Source organism: Aspergillus pseudodeflectus (assembly GCF_044049435.1).
Source record: "Aspergillus pseudodeflectus strain CBS 756.74 chromosome Unknown BJX68scaffold_1, whole genome shotgun sequence".
NCBI classification, from domain to species: Eukaryota; Fungi; Ascomycota; class Eurotiomycetes; order Eurotiales; family Aspergillaceae; genus Aspergillus; species Aspergillus pseudodeflectus.
In genome coordinates, this window is record NW_027263777.1 from 1,107,915 (window position 1) to 1,124,169 (window position 16,255).

Below are 16,255 nucleotides of genomic sequence, written 5' to 3' on the forward strand. Positions count from 1 at the left end.
ATTGCAGAATTCACCACTGTTGTCATAACTTAATCGGCGCTTTCGGACATGGCAAGATGCTTCCTGGTTCTGAGAGACTAACTGTTTTTTCACCACAAAATCAACCTGGCTGGGACAGTGATCGAAAAGGAGAAATACTCTAGCTGGTCTCCATATCTCGCTACAATCTTCCATGGTCATGTCCATCTTACCACTGATGCGTTCCACTGTTGATTCCACTCACGTTATTGTCCGTTTACGGCGTTCAATGCTTACGATTTACGCACTCAGATGATTATCTGCGTCTGGAGGTTTTTTTCTTCTTTTTTTGATTATTCGCTTTTGAAGTTATACCCTTCCTGTTTTCATGTACCGATACCGATACTCTCAGATAGACTAGGTAGATCTAGACCTCGCAGCTGGACCAGTCCAGCGAATGTACATATAGAAGGTCAGAATACCAAAGAAGATCGTCGCAAAGAAAAAGATGCTCTAAAAAAAAGAGAAAGAACGCCGCCAATGAAACAACTTGAGCGAAAACCGCCTGCCCACTCTATAGGTATGGTATAGAGAACCAAAAATCTAAAAGGCAATCTATGCAATTCATCCTATCCACCAGGAACCTTTTGAATTTTGTATAGGTATGCAACTAGAAGGAGAGTCTCCGCCCAAACAACAGCAAAATCATATGAAAGAACGATATGTGTATGTGGAAAATAGATGGATATGTATATTGATAGATGGAAAGTCAAGAAAATTGTTGGTAGATCCTTGGATGAACAATGAAGAATGCACAAAGAGGAAAATAAGATATAGACAGCATAAGGGTAAAAGTAGGAGCAGAATCATATACATCGTGACAGCGGGCGGACTGAGGGATACAGACAGGGTATATTGGCCTCCCGGGTTAGTAGTTGTTTATCTAGATAAGAAAACATGTGCAGACAACAAAAATGCAAGATGCAATTGAAGTCGGTTGGAAGGCGCGGCGCATTGGGGCGATTAGTGGGCAAAATATCAGGTAACCTCAGATCGGAGCAGACCAGATGAGATCAGATCAATCATCGCAATTCCCCCAGAGATCCTCAGCCTCGAGAACACCAATACACTCAGCCGCATTGCGGCCGCGTGTGACGCCAATAACACTGACGGACGAGTCACTTGGCACGAGCCGCCGAGCATCCTCAATTGTGCAGGAATCCGGGATAAGAAGCCAATCCTTCCGCGAAACAAAGTACGGGGCACCCAGATCCGCGAGCGAGGAGATATCCATGTCAATATAGCTCCCCTGCGAGAGGAAGCGGAGCTGGCGCGGCGGGATGATCTCAGACGGGGAGACGAAGACCCACGATTTCGCGTTCGGATGCTGGATTGCTGTGAGGAGGACGTCAAGTAGTCGGGCTTTGCCGGACGATGAGACGACGGTGGGGATCTGGTCGAGAGGCGTGATTAGGTCGGTTATGAGGGGGCGGCTAAGGTGTGGAAATTCTTCTTCCTGCACGCCGCCGGCGAAGGGTTGGCGGACGGGGAGAAAGTCCGAGGGCGTTGATGTAAAGGAGACAGTGGACATGCTCATTGGCGTGGAGGCGGTTGAGGCGGCTCCGATTGCGCCGCCGGGGTGGTAGCTTTTGAAGACCTCTGCTGGGCCTTGTCCCGGCGAAGTATGGAGCCTGCGGGCTGTGGCGATTGCTAGGGCGTCGCCGAGGGAGAGGGCCACTGTTGTTGAGGATGTTGGAGCGCAGACGCCAATGGATGTCTCTTCGTCCTCGTGGATTGGAGCTGGGAGGAGAATGCCCATGTCCGAGGGGTGGAATGACAATAAAGGGCATGTGGAGGGGTGCAGATGAGAGGTGATCGCGATAACCGTGACGGTTGATGGTATATGCGGAAGAAGTAGCAGCAATTCCGGAGTACGTCCGGAGAAAGAAATTAACAAAAGGGTATCGTTCTAGAGAGCTCAAGGTTAGTTGCGAGCTTGTATAGATAAATTGCGGGAAACATACCGGCCGGATCATGCCTAGGTCTCCATGCAATGCCTCCGTCGGATGTAAAAATGTGCTGTAGATTCCCAAGCTGTTCATAGTCGCCTCGAGCTTCTGGGCAATCTTCCCGCTCTTCCCAACGCCGCAACAGACGAGCTTGTTACCATTGCGGATTGTGCGCGCAATCTGGTCCACGGCGCGGGCAAGGTGATCCTGGGCGAGCTGGTCCGTCTGATACAGACGCTCGAGATGCGCCAGAGCAGCGCGCTCCGTGGAGATCACATGTATAGCTGTGCTAACAGAGGCAGCATCCTTCGGGACAGGTAAAACAGCATCCGCGGGCTCAGGAGGGGTCAGTGGAAGGCGGGAAAAGTCGTCCTGGAGAGATGCGCTGGAGGGCGCCATTGCGGCGGAGAGGGGGATGCGATACTGTTGCTTGAGGTGGCCCATGGTCAAGATGGCATTCTCGGAGGATGTGAAATGAACAATCCGACTCCTCCCAGGGGAGCAGACCTGAGGAACGGCCTCGGATTCAGGTGGTAGGAGTCAAAAGGGCGAGGGAGGAAGTGGAGGAGGGGCAAAGCCTCCGGAAGACGAGACTCGAAAGGGAAGTGGGGAGCAAAACGCCAAAAAACGCCCTATCAACCATCGGATATCGGCGGTATGGGAAGGGTCGGAGATAAAAAATATCCGTTTTCGCAGTGGTCTTGATTGATAATCTTCAAATAAGAGTCACTGCTTGCGATGCCTTTGAAACATCCGTAGATTCTCCAGGAATAGTTCGGAGTAGATGAAGCAGGCTAATGCATGCATTTCAATTTTTGGCGAGCAAATCACCTCATCGGAGGCGATTCTGATGCTACGCCTAGTTGAAGCGATCGCTCCCCCACTCGGCGATAAACGATTAGCCTATGGGAAAGAACAGTCCGATAAGATGGAGGTTTGGACAGATTCAAACAGATTCAATTAATGTACAATGTCTATTAGACGCTAGTATACACGATCATCTCTGAATGCAACCCCCGCCCGGAGGGTCAATCAAGCCTTGGTCAGTGGCTTGATTCCTTTGTGAATTGCGGCAATCCCGCCCGTGAGGTTCTCAAAGCCTCGGCCGGGGATCATGAAGCCCGCCTTTTGAATCATTCCCCTGAACTCCTCCTGGCTTGGGAACTTCTCGATACTCTCAACGAGATACTGGTAGCTCTCTCGGTCGCCCGCAACCAGCTGGCCGATCAGAGGAATGGCGCTGAAGCTCCAATTTTTGTAAACTGCATTGAACAAAGCGTTGTCGACCTTGCTGAACTCCATGCAGGCGAAGACACCACCTGGCTTCAACACTCGGTGCGCTTCCACTAGGGCGGCCTGCTTATCCGTAAAGTTGCGAATGCCAAAAACCACAGTATAGAGGTCGACCGAGTTATCCGGTATCGACGGCATGTGCTCCGCATTGCCTTGCATGAAGGAAAGTCGATCCGAATTATAGTAGGGCGTCTCGATACTGCGCTTCTTTCCCTCCGCAAGCATCTCAGCATTGATATCGGCGATTGTGACACGGGTGTTGAGGTCGTGGTTGATGTTCGTCGCGTGGTCCAGCATGCGGAACGCGATGTCGCCGGTTCCACCTGCGATGTCTAGGATATTCCAGCCTTGACTAGGGTTGTCACCATCGCGGGAGGGAAGGGCGGAACCGGGGTTCAATGAGCGAACGAAGTGGTCTTTCCATAGGCGATGAATTCCGAGCGACATGAGATCGTTCATCGTGTCGTATGATGAGGCGACTGAGCTAAAGACATGGCCAACTGAAGCAATAACGCCTGGTTAGTTGCAACCACGGGAAGGAGTTGAATAGTTTCGCGCATATAACATACCCATTGACTCTTTCTTCGACTCTGGGACGTTCGAGAAGCCGAAATGGGTCATTCGTTCCTGATCGGACTTTGGGTCGGCCAGGCTCTGTCGGGAGCAGGAAAAGCACCGGTATGAAGTTTCAGGCAGCGCGACTCGTCGCCGAGAGGCAAGATGTAAGCTCCTCCATAATGATCTGGACGACATGATTGCTCTGTGAAAGTGTAGGGCGCGAGTGGTTGGAACGCGAGGAGGTTAAAGCGACCGAGTGAGCTCCGCAAGATTCAAGGACTGGGCTGGCTGGACTGAAAATTGTTTGCTGCCTGAGGCAGCAAGGCATTAAGGCAAATAACCTTAACTGGCTGAGCTCCCATCTCACTCCTTAGCAACTGTTGCACGAATTTCTCGCGTCTCGGTCAGGATGCAAGGAATTGGTCTTTTGGCTCGTTTGAAGCGACACTTTTATCTATATAGTCCCAGAGAGTTGTGATAGCCAGTCAGTCGAGTCGAGTTTGTGACACTCCATTGATGCAGGAAGGGTCACGCAAACATGCTGTCTCTGCTGATCTCCCACCTTTCCCCTCCTTCACCTCGTTCATTGTACTTTCTACATTCTTCAAGTCCAAAGAAGTGGGGGAATAATATGTGATGCTTTGCCCTTCTCACTTTCAACCCCTTCAATCCCAGTGCAACTTCTCCACCATCCGCTTGGTTGAGACCCAAGTACGGTCGCGACGAAAATGCGTTACCAAGATATAGCAACACAGGTCCTCTTGGCCTCCACTATGGCCCCAGGTTCAGGGCAATATATCTTGGATTTGAGCGGCGATCAATGGACCGTGAGTAGCCCCGCGATTAATTCCACCGTGCCGGCGTCTCTACCGTCTCAGGTTCATCTGGACCTGCATAGGGCGGGGTTAATAGGTAAACACCATGAACCCCGCTTGATTCCAGTACTTCTGACATGCACCTAGACGAGCCGTGAGTCTTGAACAAAGTGCACGTTACTAGGGGGTTACTCACCATGTCAAGCTACCATGGCCTGAACGATCTTAACCTTCGTTGGATCGCCGAAACCAACTGGACTTACACAAGTGACCCAATTCCTGGGCTGTACGTGGCTCTACTATTGCTTGAGGTCAACGAGTCTGACATCCAGCAGATTGAGTGAATTCGAGTCTACTTGGCTTGTGTTTGAAGGTCTAGACACGTTTGCAACCGTCTCTTTCTGCGGGCATCACATTGCCTCTACAGATAACCAATTCCGCCAGTATGCTTTCGAAGTCTCACAGTCTTTACGAGAGTGCAACGGGGACCCGGTGATAAGCATAGATTTTGCAAGCGCTCCGAATACCGTCAACGCAATCGCTGCAGACCATAGTTCAGAAAGTGTGTACAAGCAAAGGTGCTACTGCGCCTTATCAAAGCTGATGCTGACAGTCCTTAGCGTGGCCCGTCAATATCAACGGTCTATTTCCAAATCGGTGGTTTATGCGTAAAGAACAATCCGATTTTGGTTGGGACTGGGGCCCTGCCTTTGCCCCAGCTGGGCCATGGAAGCCAGCGCGCATCGTCCAGTTGCAGAGCAGGAATATCCATGTTGTTAACACGGACCTGGACATCTACAGAAAGGGTCAGATTAACTATCTTTCACCGGACCAGGAACAACCATGGGTTGTCAATGCTAGCCTTGATTTCGTCGGTAGCCTCCCCAGACGCCCGCGTCTGTTCGTTGAGATCAGGGATATCGAATCCGGTGAACTTCTCACAAGACAGCTCTTCCGAGATGTTATGGTGACTGAAAGCTCAATCACAGGGGTAGTAGATCTCACTGGCATCACGCCAGAACTGTGGTGGCCATCTGGCCTTGGGAACCAGCATTTGTATAACATCACAATAACTGTCGACAGCGATGATGGGGAAATAGCTTGCGTCACTAAGCGAACTGGATTCCGGACAATCTTCCTCAACCAACGCAATGTCACTGATAGTCAGCGAGCTCAAGGAATAGCCCCAGGGGCGCACTGGCATTTTGAGGTAAACGGAAAGGAGTTTTATGCGAAAGGCTCCAATCTCATTCCTGTTGACGCGTTCTGGCCGCGAGTGACCATCGAGAAGATGACAAGGTTATTTGATGCAGTTATCGCAGGGAACCAGAACATGCTCAGGGTGTGGTCGTCGGGTGCATACCTGCATGACTTCATTTACGACTTGGCAGACGAGAAAGGGATTCTTCTATGGAGCGAGTTCCAGTTCAGCGATGCCATGTATCCGGTGAGAGAAGAATTCCTGAATAATGTTGCCCAAGAGGTAGTTTACAATGTGCGCCGAGTGAACCATCATCCGTCTCTCGCTCTGTGGGCAGGCGGAAACGAGATTGAAAGTCTGATGCTTCCGCAGTCGAGGGAACTCGATCCAGAGAACTATCCGAGGTACGTGGAGGAATATGAAAAGCTATACATCAGCCTCATCCTACCGCTCGTGTATGAAAACACCCGCTCCATCTCCTACAGCCCCAGCAGCACAACGGAAGGGTACCTAAGCATCAACCTTTCTGCGCAAGTCCCAATGACCGAGAGGTACGAAAATCGCGAAGCCGGATCCTACTACGGCGACACAGACTACTACAACTACAACACCACCGTCGCCTTCAACTACTCCAACTACCCCGTCGGCCGCTTCGCCAACGAATTCGGCTTCCACAGCATGCCCAGTCTCCAAACCTGGCAGCAAGCCCTTGACCCCGCTGACCTCCACTTCAACAGCAGCGTCATCATCCGCCGAAACCGCCATTACCTGCCCCAAGGCCCAGACTCCTGGGAAGGCTCAGTCCTCGGCATGGGCGAGATGACACTCGCCGTAGAGAAATACTACCCGATCTCCGAAGATCAAGACCCCATTGCGAATTTCTCGGCCTGGTGTCATGCCACGCAGCTCTTCCAGGCGGACTTTTATAAGTCCCAGATTCAGTTCTACCGTAGGGGGAGCGGGATGCCGGAACGGCAGCTTGGCTCACTTTATTGGCAGTTGGAGGATATTTGGCAGGCGCCTACGTGGGCAGGGATTGAGTATGATGGCCGATGGAAGTTGATGCACTACGTTACGAGGGATATATATCAGCCTGTTATCATCTCTCCCTTTTGGGACTATGCCACGGGAGACCTTGAAGTCTACGTTACGTCGGATTTATGGGAATCGTCGACGGGAATTGTGACTCTAAAATGGTTGACTCTTTCTGCAGATGAGATTGCGAATAACGCTGGGACACCCACTACACTCTCATTCAACGTCGGCGCTATCAACACAACTAGGGTCTACAGCACAAATATCCGAGACCTCAACATCCCAGAGCTCAAAGACTCAATCCTCCTTCTCTCCGTTTCTAGCCAAGGCCATTGTCCGAACTCCGAAGATGTCACCACGTTCACACACGAGAACTACTTCACACCTGTCTTCCCAAAAGATCTAGCCATAGTTAACCCCGACCTCGAGCTCTCATACGACGACGAAACCGAGATCTTTACAGTGGAAGCTAAATCGGGCGTGTCTCTATATACATGGCTAGACTACCCAGCTGGACTGGTGGGATATTTCGACGAGAACGCCTTCGTGCTTATCCCCGGGCAACGGAAAGAGATCGAATTTGTTAGGCAAGTGGATGGCAAGGACGGAGAGTGGCAGAGGAAGGTAACCGTACGGAGTCTTTGGGATCAAAGAGCGACATATTAGCTTTTTTTGGACCTGTGGTTGAGCTGGTTAGGGTTAGTTGCGAAGTCTGGTCCACCTCAAAACTACCCGACGGAATCCTCTATAGTCTCGATTTCTCAGGATCTAGGGTACACGACAGACCCTGCTGGTTTTGGAGGATGGGTCTCAAATAAGAAAATTATATTGCTTCGTCCACTTCGATCTTGAGCAGCGAGAGCGGTGTCGACGCCTCATTATCTTGATGGAAGAGTGACTCAGCGGAAAGCCCTGGTTGGCAATGAAGCGCTCTCCACATAGTTTCGGCTTTGGTAGTAAGTTCATATGCTATTGTTCTTGGGTAATTATTCTCCAAGCGACTATGGTAAACAACGCAAGTCAGGTGACAGGGGTGTTCTTTTATCTAGTTGCCTGCTTATTTCCCATCATTCACTCTTCCAGCCCCCTACCCACACTCTTTGCGACAATGTCCCAGACTCTAGAGCTTACCAGGGTCACGCCATCATCTGCGACACAAGATGTAGCAAATAATCATACCTCTTTAACTCTCACTGGTGTTGACAATGCCAATAACGCGCACGCAGCCATCCCTCCCCCTGGGGAGCACAGGCCGAAGGAGCCTCCTCGCCCCACCAGCGCGGCCATTGCCTTGACCATGATGTCGCTCTGTCTCTCATGCCTACTATCCGCCCTTGACCTCACAATCGTCACCCCCGCAATCCCCTCCATCGTCAGCGCATTCCAATCCGCATCCGGCTACATTTGGGTCGGCAGCGCTTATACGCTGGCCCACGCGGCCATTACCCCAGTCTGGGGAGCGGTGTCCGACATTTGGGGTCGGAAACCAATCATACTAATTGCAATGACTGTTTTTCTCGGTGGCAGTCTGGTTTGTGCACTTGCGCGGCATATGGAAACTCTCATCGTCGGTCGGGCATTACAGGGACTCGGTGGGTCTGGTATGGGGACCATGGTCAATATCGTCGTCTGTGATTTGTTTTCGCTGCGGGATCGCGGGCTGTATCTGGCTATCACGTCGCTTGTCTGGGCGGTTGGGAGTGCCGTCGGGCCGGTATTGGGGGGTGTGTTTACGACGAGATTGAGGTATGGATTCGCTGGACTTTGGCAAGGGCAACTGCTGATAAATATGATGTAGCTGGAGGTGGTGTTTCTGGATCAATCGTGAGATGGTATCCCCCTCCTCAAAGCTAGGAACTGACAGCTAGTTATAGTACCGGTCGGGGCAGTCTCGTTCCTCGTCCTGCTCTTCTTCATGGAAGTCCCCAACCCACGCACTCCCATCGCAGCCGGACTGAAAGTCATCGACTGGACAGGCAGCGTCCTGATAATTGGCGGGTCCCTGATGGTCCTCCTGGCGCTCGACTTTGGCGACGTCGTCTACTCCTGGTCATCGGCAACGGTCATCTGTCTGCTCGTTTTCGGAACCGCAGTCATGGGCCTCTTCATCGTCAACGAGTGGAAGATGGCGAAGAATCCGATTATCCCCCTTTGGCTGTTCAGCTCTCCCTCAAAGGGAGCACCCTACGTTGTTTTTGCGTGCAACTCCTACGTCTTCATTGGACAGGCATATTACCTTCCGCTATATGCTCAGTCCGTTCTCGCAGCATCCGCATTGACATCGGGACTATACCTCCTTCCCCTCATTGTATCATGTTCCTTGGTAGCAGCAGCAACAGGAGTCTTCATACAGCAAACTGGCAAGTATCTGCCCGTCATGTACCTCGCGCAGGGATTCTTGGTCCTCGGATCCGGCCTGCTTGTGAGCCTCGACTTTGAATCCAACATCACCAAGCTCGTCATCTTCCAAATCCTTGTCGGGATCGGCGTGGGCATGAACATCGATGCTCCAATCCTCGCTGCCCAAGCCGCGACAAGCGTGCGCGACACGGCCGCCGTGACGGCAACCATGGGCTTCGTCCGGTCTCTTTCTACAGCCATCTCGGTTGTCGTTGGCGGGGTGGTCTTTCAGAATCAGATGAACGCGAAGAACGACGGGCTTGCGAGTTCGCTTGGAGAGAACTCGGCCCTGGCGCGGCAGTTTAATGGCGATCTTGCTGCTTCCAGCGTGGAGGATATTGGCACCAGTGGTCTAAGCGGAGAGCAGGAGGCCGTTGTTAGGAAGACATATTTCGAGGCTTTGAGGATAGTTTGGGTTATGGTAGGCTACCCGGGTCTTGCACTCCCTGTCTTTTACTGTTATATGCTAATGATATGTCCCGCTTCACAATAGTATGTTGTATTCGCCGGGCTAGCAACCATCCTCAACCTGTTTGTACGAGCGCATAAACTCCGTGATGAGAATGAGGGCGCGGTGTTGGGAGCTGATCGGGCTCGCCCACAAGCTCCTTCCAGAAATGAAGTTGAAGGGATGGAATTGCGAGTTGGTCGAGGCAATTGTCATTGACTCTTACAAATCAATGAGAAATAGCCCTTTTCTTGCAAGGTCAAAGTAAAGAGGAATGCTGAAGCATTCATTTATCGTCAGGCGGTGGTGTAATAACCCCTTGTTCCTGAGAGTATATAGAAGATGTCCCTGTACCTAAATGTTTGCAACGAGGTTGATCTGGTTTCAACCTGAAACATCGAACCAATATCAAATACAAATGTTATATATACAGCTAGCCAAGTTGCACAGAGTAGGCCATGGCGTCCTCAAGCGTGGTCTGGGTTCTCCAGAGAACTTGACAAATAGTCACAAGATGGCTACGCTTTCTCCCTCAGAGATCAAGAATAGGACAGGTCGGAACTCTCCACAATGAAGAGACCCCGTTGGATTGGATACCTTGAGTGCAGGATTTGACCTGACCTGGTCTACCGGGCATCAACAGAGCGGGCGATGCAATGTTATCGAGCGTGATCCCGGTCTGGGGACTCACTAGCAGCTGATACTATAGCAATCACCGCGACTGACGTGTCTTGCCAACTGGCGGCCAGCCATTGTAGTTCGTCAGCGACAGGCGCTGGCCTCGTTCCGTCGCATTCTGCTGAGTAGAACCCCATCCATAAAAGGTGCGGCTGGACCGAATGGATCCAGAAGCCCTTTCCTAAAGCAAGGCAGGCAGGAGCACAATGTCGCGGGCGCGGGCGGTCGTTCCTTTCTTCTAGGGTAGGTATGCTCGATGAATCACCCCAAGGAAGGCGCGGCCCACGGCCCGGATCATTGCACCTTCCTGATATGGAACAGGAAGGAACATGATGGTCCGAGGTCACGGGTCGTTCCTTCCTGATAGACATGGACTTTGAAGATTAGGGGTCCCCTCTTCGCTCCGCGAAACATGGCAAGTTGCAAAGGCCTTCGTTGGGATGGGATGCGCGGCCACCCCACCGCTTCCAATCAGTTAATCCATCTCAATAACAACAAGCCGCGGCTTGGGCGCTATATACCTCCACGGCCCGGCCAGCAGCACAAGCTCACTCCACAGATCCTCCGCGGCCGTCTGCCCAGGGCGATCCGTATAGAAAAACTCCCCCACCAACGGGCGCACCTGGCTCTCCCACTCCTGCAGCCCCAAATCCCGCGCGACGTCCGCAAGGTGCGCGACGAACCACGGGTGCGAGCTGTACCCCTGCGACGCCATCCCCCCAATAAACAGGATCCAGAAGAGGAGGTCGGGCGCCGTCGCGTGGAAGTAGGATACGTCGGCGGAGATGAGGCTCTGGCGGAAGTTCTCGACCATGCAGCGCATTATGGGGAGGTTTTGGAATTGCGAGACGCGCGTGTAGAGGTAGACCAGTAGCGAGAGGCGGAGGGCGTCGTTGATGTTTGGGGTGGTGCTTTTGCTGTCTTCTCCTCCTGCCGGTGATGTGTACCGCGTAGAGAGTAATTCGTGCTGCATAAGCACAAAGAGGTCGTTGTCCGTCGGCGCGACGATTTTTGGGTAAATGGTTGCGACTTCAAAGTGGTGGATGAGGCGGCGAAAGGCCTCGACGAGGTATTTCATCTTGGGATGGATGATGGTTGCGGACCAGGGCGCTGTGGTGAAGCGGATGCCGAGTGATGATAGACTGCCGGGAACTTCGCACTGGTATTGGATTCGTTCTTTGACGTTGAAGATTTTCGGCTCGTGCAGGGTTCCGTGGCGGAATTTGGGCAGCATGGGGAAGAGGGGGACGGTGTCCTCGAGAGCCGCGAGCATTAGAGCACCTCTATTCCGGGTCAGCAAGACCCCATGTGATTATCTTTGTTAGGGTTGGGATTGCATCGTACTGGTATATTGTGGAGAGCATCAAATGATCGAGCGCCTCCAGGCCACCCACCATGGCCACAAGCGTTGTAAGACCCTTGGCATGAGCTGGGAGAACATCGAGGTTCGCACAAAAGGACTAAATATTCGTGAATGTCAACAAACAGTACGTTTCAGCTCTTCCCCTTCGTCTGGGAAGAAGGGGTGAAAGCCATACCTCATTCCCCAGCTGCGCGCTCACAAGAAGCACCGTCGACTCTGTGGCTGGTGTCACAGGATGCCGAATCGATTCGTTGATCGATTTGATAGCGCTGAGCCGGTAATACAAGGAGTCATTAATCGACTTTCGTATAACAGCCGACGGCATCCCCTGACTTGAAGCCAAAAGCGCCTTGTGCTCGGCCGCCCGCCAGGCGCACGTTTGCAGCACGGCCGGTGAAGCCACGGCATGCCGCGCCCACCAGGCCTCCATCCGTGGCGCATCCACAGGATAGGAGATGGAAACGATGTGGACCGTGACTGTAAGCTGTTAGAACATTGTGTCTCATACAGAACTTTCCGGGGGCGAACAAATACGTAGAATAACCTACAGTGATGCAAGTACATCCACAGCTTCCCCGTCATGGGCGCTGCGGCTGCGGAAAACGGGTCGCCGTGGCGCTGGCTCGGACGCGCTGTCAGGGATAATTCGCGATGTCGTACCTGGACGCGTGTCAGTTGCTTTGCATCTGTACCTGCTGCTGCGTCCTGGCTTTCCTTGTCCTTATCCTTGTCGACTCCATGCTGCAAGACTCGGGCCCGGTTCGCGGGGACTCGCGATTTCAAGCGATCGATCGAAGCCTGCTTCTTCTCCCGGTGAAACCGTTTCTGAACAAACACCCTCTGCCGCTGACCGAATGAGACCCCGTCGCAGCCGTCGCCCTGGAAGTCGACAAACATGAAATCTTGCTGGCCTGTCATGGGCGGAATTCCGGCATTTGGCTTGGATGAGGCTTGCTTTGGCATGTGCGCCATAGTTGCTGATCCGGGAGTCGTACTTGATGTGCGATGTTAAATTAATTAGAGAGAAAGCCACCGGCTCAATGGGCTCTTTTAGTCGCAACAAGGGCGTCGGCCTTTATTCAATCGCCACAGGCTGACAGCCGATCGAGAACCCCGGGCCCGGACCTTTCAACAGGCGCTAATGCAGCACACCGAACAAGCGAGCCAGTCGGAGTGGTCGTTGGCGCTTCTAGATGAGGCTACCCAGTACCAGAGATGACCCAGATGGTGGCAACCGGCTTTAGTCTCCAGCCTCGCGACACGGGACAACAACAAGACGCGCTTAGCTTTCCGCAGTGAACAGATGAGAGTGCGAGTCTGAAGAGATCCACGGGGAGTGGCCGGTATGTTGTTGACTCCAAGTCTCAAGCGAGCGAAACTTGGACCCCAGTCGGCACGATAAGGGTGGTGGGGAGACACCGAGATCTCTCAATCTTCTCGAATCTCCAGCCTGGGCCTCTACAAGGTATTAATAAGCGATGCGCGGACGCTTGTGGAGAGGACACGAGTCGCGCTAACCTCAAAGGGCAACAGATTGTCTTAGTAATAGGTTATTCAGACATGTTTTTGCGGAGCAAAGCCGAAATATGGCCGACTGACAGGAGGAAGCCATCATGAGGAGTGGGAGAGAAACACCGGATACCTTGATTCATCATGGGTTCGCCCTTACAAACTGTTTTTAGCTTAAGCTTTGATTCTTAGTGGAGTTCTTGGGAATGAGTAGTAGCCCTGTAGCAGCTCCTCTCCGGCTACGATATCTATCTATAGATATATATATATCACCCCGCCTGTGCAAGAGAAGCTTCTCATCGGAGATATATGCCCCTTTCTAGAGCGCATATGCTAGTAGGAAGCCAAATATACAAGCTATATATAGTCATTTTCCTTTGACCTCGCCTCATACTTGGACCGACCATAATATGGATGCAGACTCAAGAGCCCTAGATGCAACCCTACTTCTTCCTTCAACAACCCAAGCACAGCAAGTAGATCATTATAAGCTACAACATACCCAAGTACTAGTAGTAGGTACTATAGACGTCATAAGTCTTCAGTCAATCATGCCATTGAGGCTATACTACTTCGTACGAGAACCAGTCAACCCAGCCAACTACCCAAACAAATACTGCCCCCCACCCCCTCAACCAACACACCCCCAATCCCCATCCCTCCTCCACACGCAGCTCCAGAAGTATCTTGGTCTTCCCGACAATAACCCCACCCACCAGCTCCCCTCGTCCTTACTGGCACAACCCCCAAACCTCCTCGAGCAGCTCCGGCGCCGTAAACATGTCATTCCCGGTCTCCTCGCTCCACCAGATACAGTACTCGGCTAGGAAGACGGGGAGGAGGAGTTGTTTTTGCAGCATGAGGTTATTGTTACTTCGGATGTTGCTGCTCCGACGGCGGGCGGTCACGTTGTTGAGGGTTTTGCGGGCGAGCAAGGAGAGCATTAGGGCTTCCTGGGCTTTCGGTTTGGTCTTGGCCGTGCGGGTGGTGTTGTTTCTGTTGTGCCGCCATTTGAAGACCTTTTCGATGTATAGGAGGAGCCCGTACAGACTCTGGGACGTACGAAGCATGTATAACCCCACCATACACACTCTCCAAGCATGACGACTCCCAATTTCCCAGACAAGCCAACCAGGGCGTTTGTGCAAATGGGGAAGGTCACTGAGCAGCGCGATAGTTCGCCTAGCTGGACAGACTACCTAAAAGAGTAGGTCGCCCAGCTACCAGTGATCCATCACTTGCTACCTACTCTAACGCCTCCAGATTTGGAGATGGGCAAAGACCCACCCTATACCTACGTCCAAGGTTGGCAAGTTCAAGTTTCCATACTTTGTTATCTCAATCAAGTGATCGTACTTTCGCTGGTCGACCTACTCCAAAAGCATGGGCCCATTAACAAGACTCCTCCATAGTATCACCAGCACACTTTATACAAATCGCAAAATAAGCGCGGACTAGCAAAGTGTACCAAGGTTTTTGAAGCCCTGCCCGAATGGGTACGCCAAAGATGGCCATTTCTGTGCACTGTAATGCTCCCAAGTAGTGCGTACCTCCCCGCCCACCGGGCATTTACCGGGAGTATTTCCGGAGAAATAGATCCCAAAACGGATCTATAGGGAGATTCGCTGTCCGAGAGAAAGAGCAATCATTGGCTGGGAGACATGTTTCGGCATTTGCCTCCAGACTCCAGTGCCCACTGGTAATGGGCCTCGAGCTCGCTGATGCGAGAATTCTTGCGAGCTGGACCTCAGAGCTTCCGAGTCTTATATTTGATGGAAATGATGTGTTATACCCCGCACCTTATAATCCTCTGACGAGAACCGACTCCAAGGACGGATTGTCCTTTCTGACAGAGACATTCCCTCTTTCCTTCAACTAAAAATATCACACTCCTAGCGACACAAAAACGAATCACATCCCGAACAAGACCAGCAGCAATGGCCAAGCAACAAAAGGACCCTGGAATCATCGAGCTCGCCCGCGGCCTCCAAAACACGCCCTGGTGCGACGAGTACGAGAAGATGATCTCGGGCATGCTGTACATTCCATTCCACACCGTTTTCCCTGGAAAATCACTAAACAATAGATAGCTACAACCCCCTCCACCAACCCCTCGTCGACGCCCGGCACCGGGCCCGCTGCCTAACCTACAAATTCAACAACCTCGACCCAAGCAGCGGAACACACGACCAAGTCGCCGAGACGCGCATCAAGCTGCTAGGCGACATGCTTGGCCGCGTCGGCAAGGGAACCTTTATCGAGCCGCCGTTCAATCCGGATTACGGGTGCAATGTGATCGTGGGCGAGAATTGCTTTGCGAATTTTGGGTACGCCTTCCATACCCAGGTATACTCACAGTAGCACCGCTCGTTTAGCTAACACGGGGTGCAATGGTTTCGTTTCCAGTCTGACAATCCTCGACACATCCCTCGTTATAATCGGCGATCGAGTGCAATTCGGACCCAACGTCAGCCTCTTCGGGGCTGGGCATGAAACGAGCGTCCTCTCGCGGATCAAATTCATCGAGTTTGGCCACCCGATCCGCATCGAGGATGACTGCTGGATTGGAGGGAATGTCACCATCTTACCGGGGGTGACGATTGGCCGCGGATGCACGGTGGGAGCCGGCGCTGTTGTTACCAAGAGTCTGCCGCCGTATTCGGTTGCTCTGGGGGCGCCGGCGAGGGTTGTCAAGACTCTCCCGACTGTTGAGGAGGAGAGGGCGGATCCCAACTCTCCGTATAGGGACATGCTGGATCGGATGTGAGTGTGGGATGGATGATTGGTAGAGCTTTGATTAAATCGCACTCGGGTAGGTTCGTATCACTACTAAGCTTGCGCTCTGTCAATTACTGAAATAGGTGTGGGACTATCTACTGCAGAATGAGAGATACTAGTTTTAGAAGCAAGCTTTCACACCAAGTTACGTGCCGGATGGCAATGGCATGATACCACTACTACAGGTAATGGCAAAAGACAATGGGACCC

At 52.2% G+C, this 16,255-nt stretch overlaps 6 protein-coding genes across 6 annotated transcripts; 2 read left to right on the forward strand and 4 right to left on the reverse strand.

The window, feature by feature from the left end:
* Nucleotides 1–992: 992 nt before the first annotated feature.
* BJX68DRAFT_10278 (uncharacterized protein) lies at nucleotides 993–2,506 on the reverse strand. The gene is made up of 2 exons (XM_071035763.1): nucleotides 1,983–2,506; nucleotides 993–1,927 (listed from the first exon to the last, which is right to left on the reverse strand). Exons 1-2 carry the CDS (start codon nucleotides 2,409–2,411, stop codon nucleotides 1,037–1,039), a joined length of 1,320 nt encoding a protein of 439 aa, XP_070905790.1. The 5' UTR covers nucleotides 2,412–2,506; the 3' UTR covers nucleotides 993–1,036.
* Nucleotides 2,507–2,986: 480 nt separating this feature from the next.
* Nucleotides 2,987–4,279, reverse strand: BJX68DRAFT_10296 (class I SAM-dependent methyltransferase). The gene is made up of 2 exons (XM_071035767.1): nucleotides 3,830–4,279; nucleotides 2,987–3,760 (listed from the first exon to the last, which is right to left on the reverse strand). Exons 1-2 carry the CDS (start codon nucleotides 4,011–4,013, stop codon nucleotides 3,000–3,002), a joined length of 945 nt encoding a protein of 314 aa, XP_070905791.1. The 5' UTR covers nucleotides 4,014–4,279; the 3' UTR covers nucleotides 2,987–2,999.
* A 312-nt stretch (nucleotides 4,280–4,591) lies between these two features.
* On the forward strand, nucleotides 4,592–7,535 carry BJX68DRAFT_260512 (beta-mannosidase mndA; the record flags this gene model as incomplete). Its single annotated transcript, XM_071043901.1, has 5 exons — nucleotides 4,592–4,730; nucleotides 4,781–4,787; nucleotides 4,839–4,919; nucleotides 4,969–5,195; nucleotides 5,254–7,535. The coding sequence occupies 5 exons, from the start codon at nucleotides 4,592–4,594 to the stop codon at nucleotides 7,533–7,535; spliced, it is 2,736 nt and encodes a 911-aa protein (XP_070905792.1).
* Nucleotides 7,536–7,977: 442 nt separating this feature from the next.
* BJX68DRAFT_251590 (MDR family MFS transporter) lies at nucleotides 7,978–9,936 on the forward strand (the record flags this gene model as incomplete). Its single annotated transcript, XM_071042406.1, has 4 exons — nucleotides 7,978–8,615; nucleotides 8,668–8,693; nucleotides 8,744–9,690; nucleotides 9,763–9,936. The coding sequence occupies 4 exons, from the start codon at nucleotides 7,978–7,980 to the stop codon at nucleotides 9,934–9,936; spliced, it is 1,785 nt and encodes a 594-aa protein (XP_070905793.1).
* Nucleotides 9,937–10,580: 644 nt separating this feature from the next.
* Nucleotides 10,581–12,885, reverse strand: BJX68DRAFT_10338 (uncharacterized protein). Its single transcript, XM_071035781.1, has 4 exons — nucleotides 12,307–12,885; nucleotides 11,934–12,235; nucleotides 11,740–11,855; nucleotides 10,581–11,678 (listed from the first exon to the last, which is right to left on the reverse strand). Exons 1-4 carry the CDS (start codon nucleotides 12,728–12,730, stop codon nucleotides 10,871–10,873), a joined length of 1,650 nt encoding a protein of 549 aa, XP_070905794.1. The 5' UTR covers nucleotides 12,731–12,885; the 3' UTR covers nucleotides 10,581–10,870.
* Nucleotides 12,886–13,998: 1,113 nt separating this feature from the next.
* Nucleotides 13,999–14,337, reverse strand: BJX68DRAFT_260515 (uncharacterized protein; the record flags this gene model as incomplete). Its single annotated transcript, XM_071043902.1, has 1 exon — nucleotides 13,999–14,337. The coding sequence occupies one exon, from the start codon at nucleotides 14,335–14,337 to the stop codon at nucleotides 13,999–14,001; it is 339 nt and encodes a 112-aa protein (XP_070905795.1).
* Nucleotides 14,338–16,255: the final 1,918 nt, after the last annotated feature.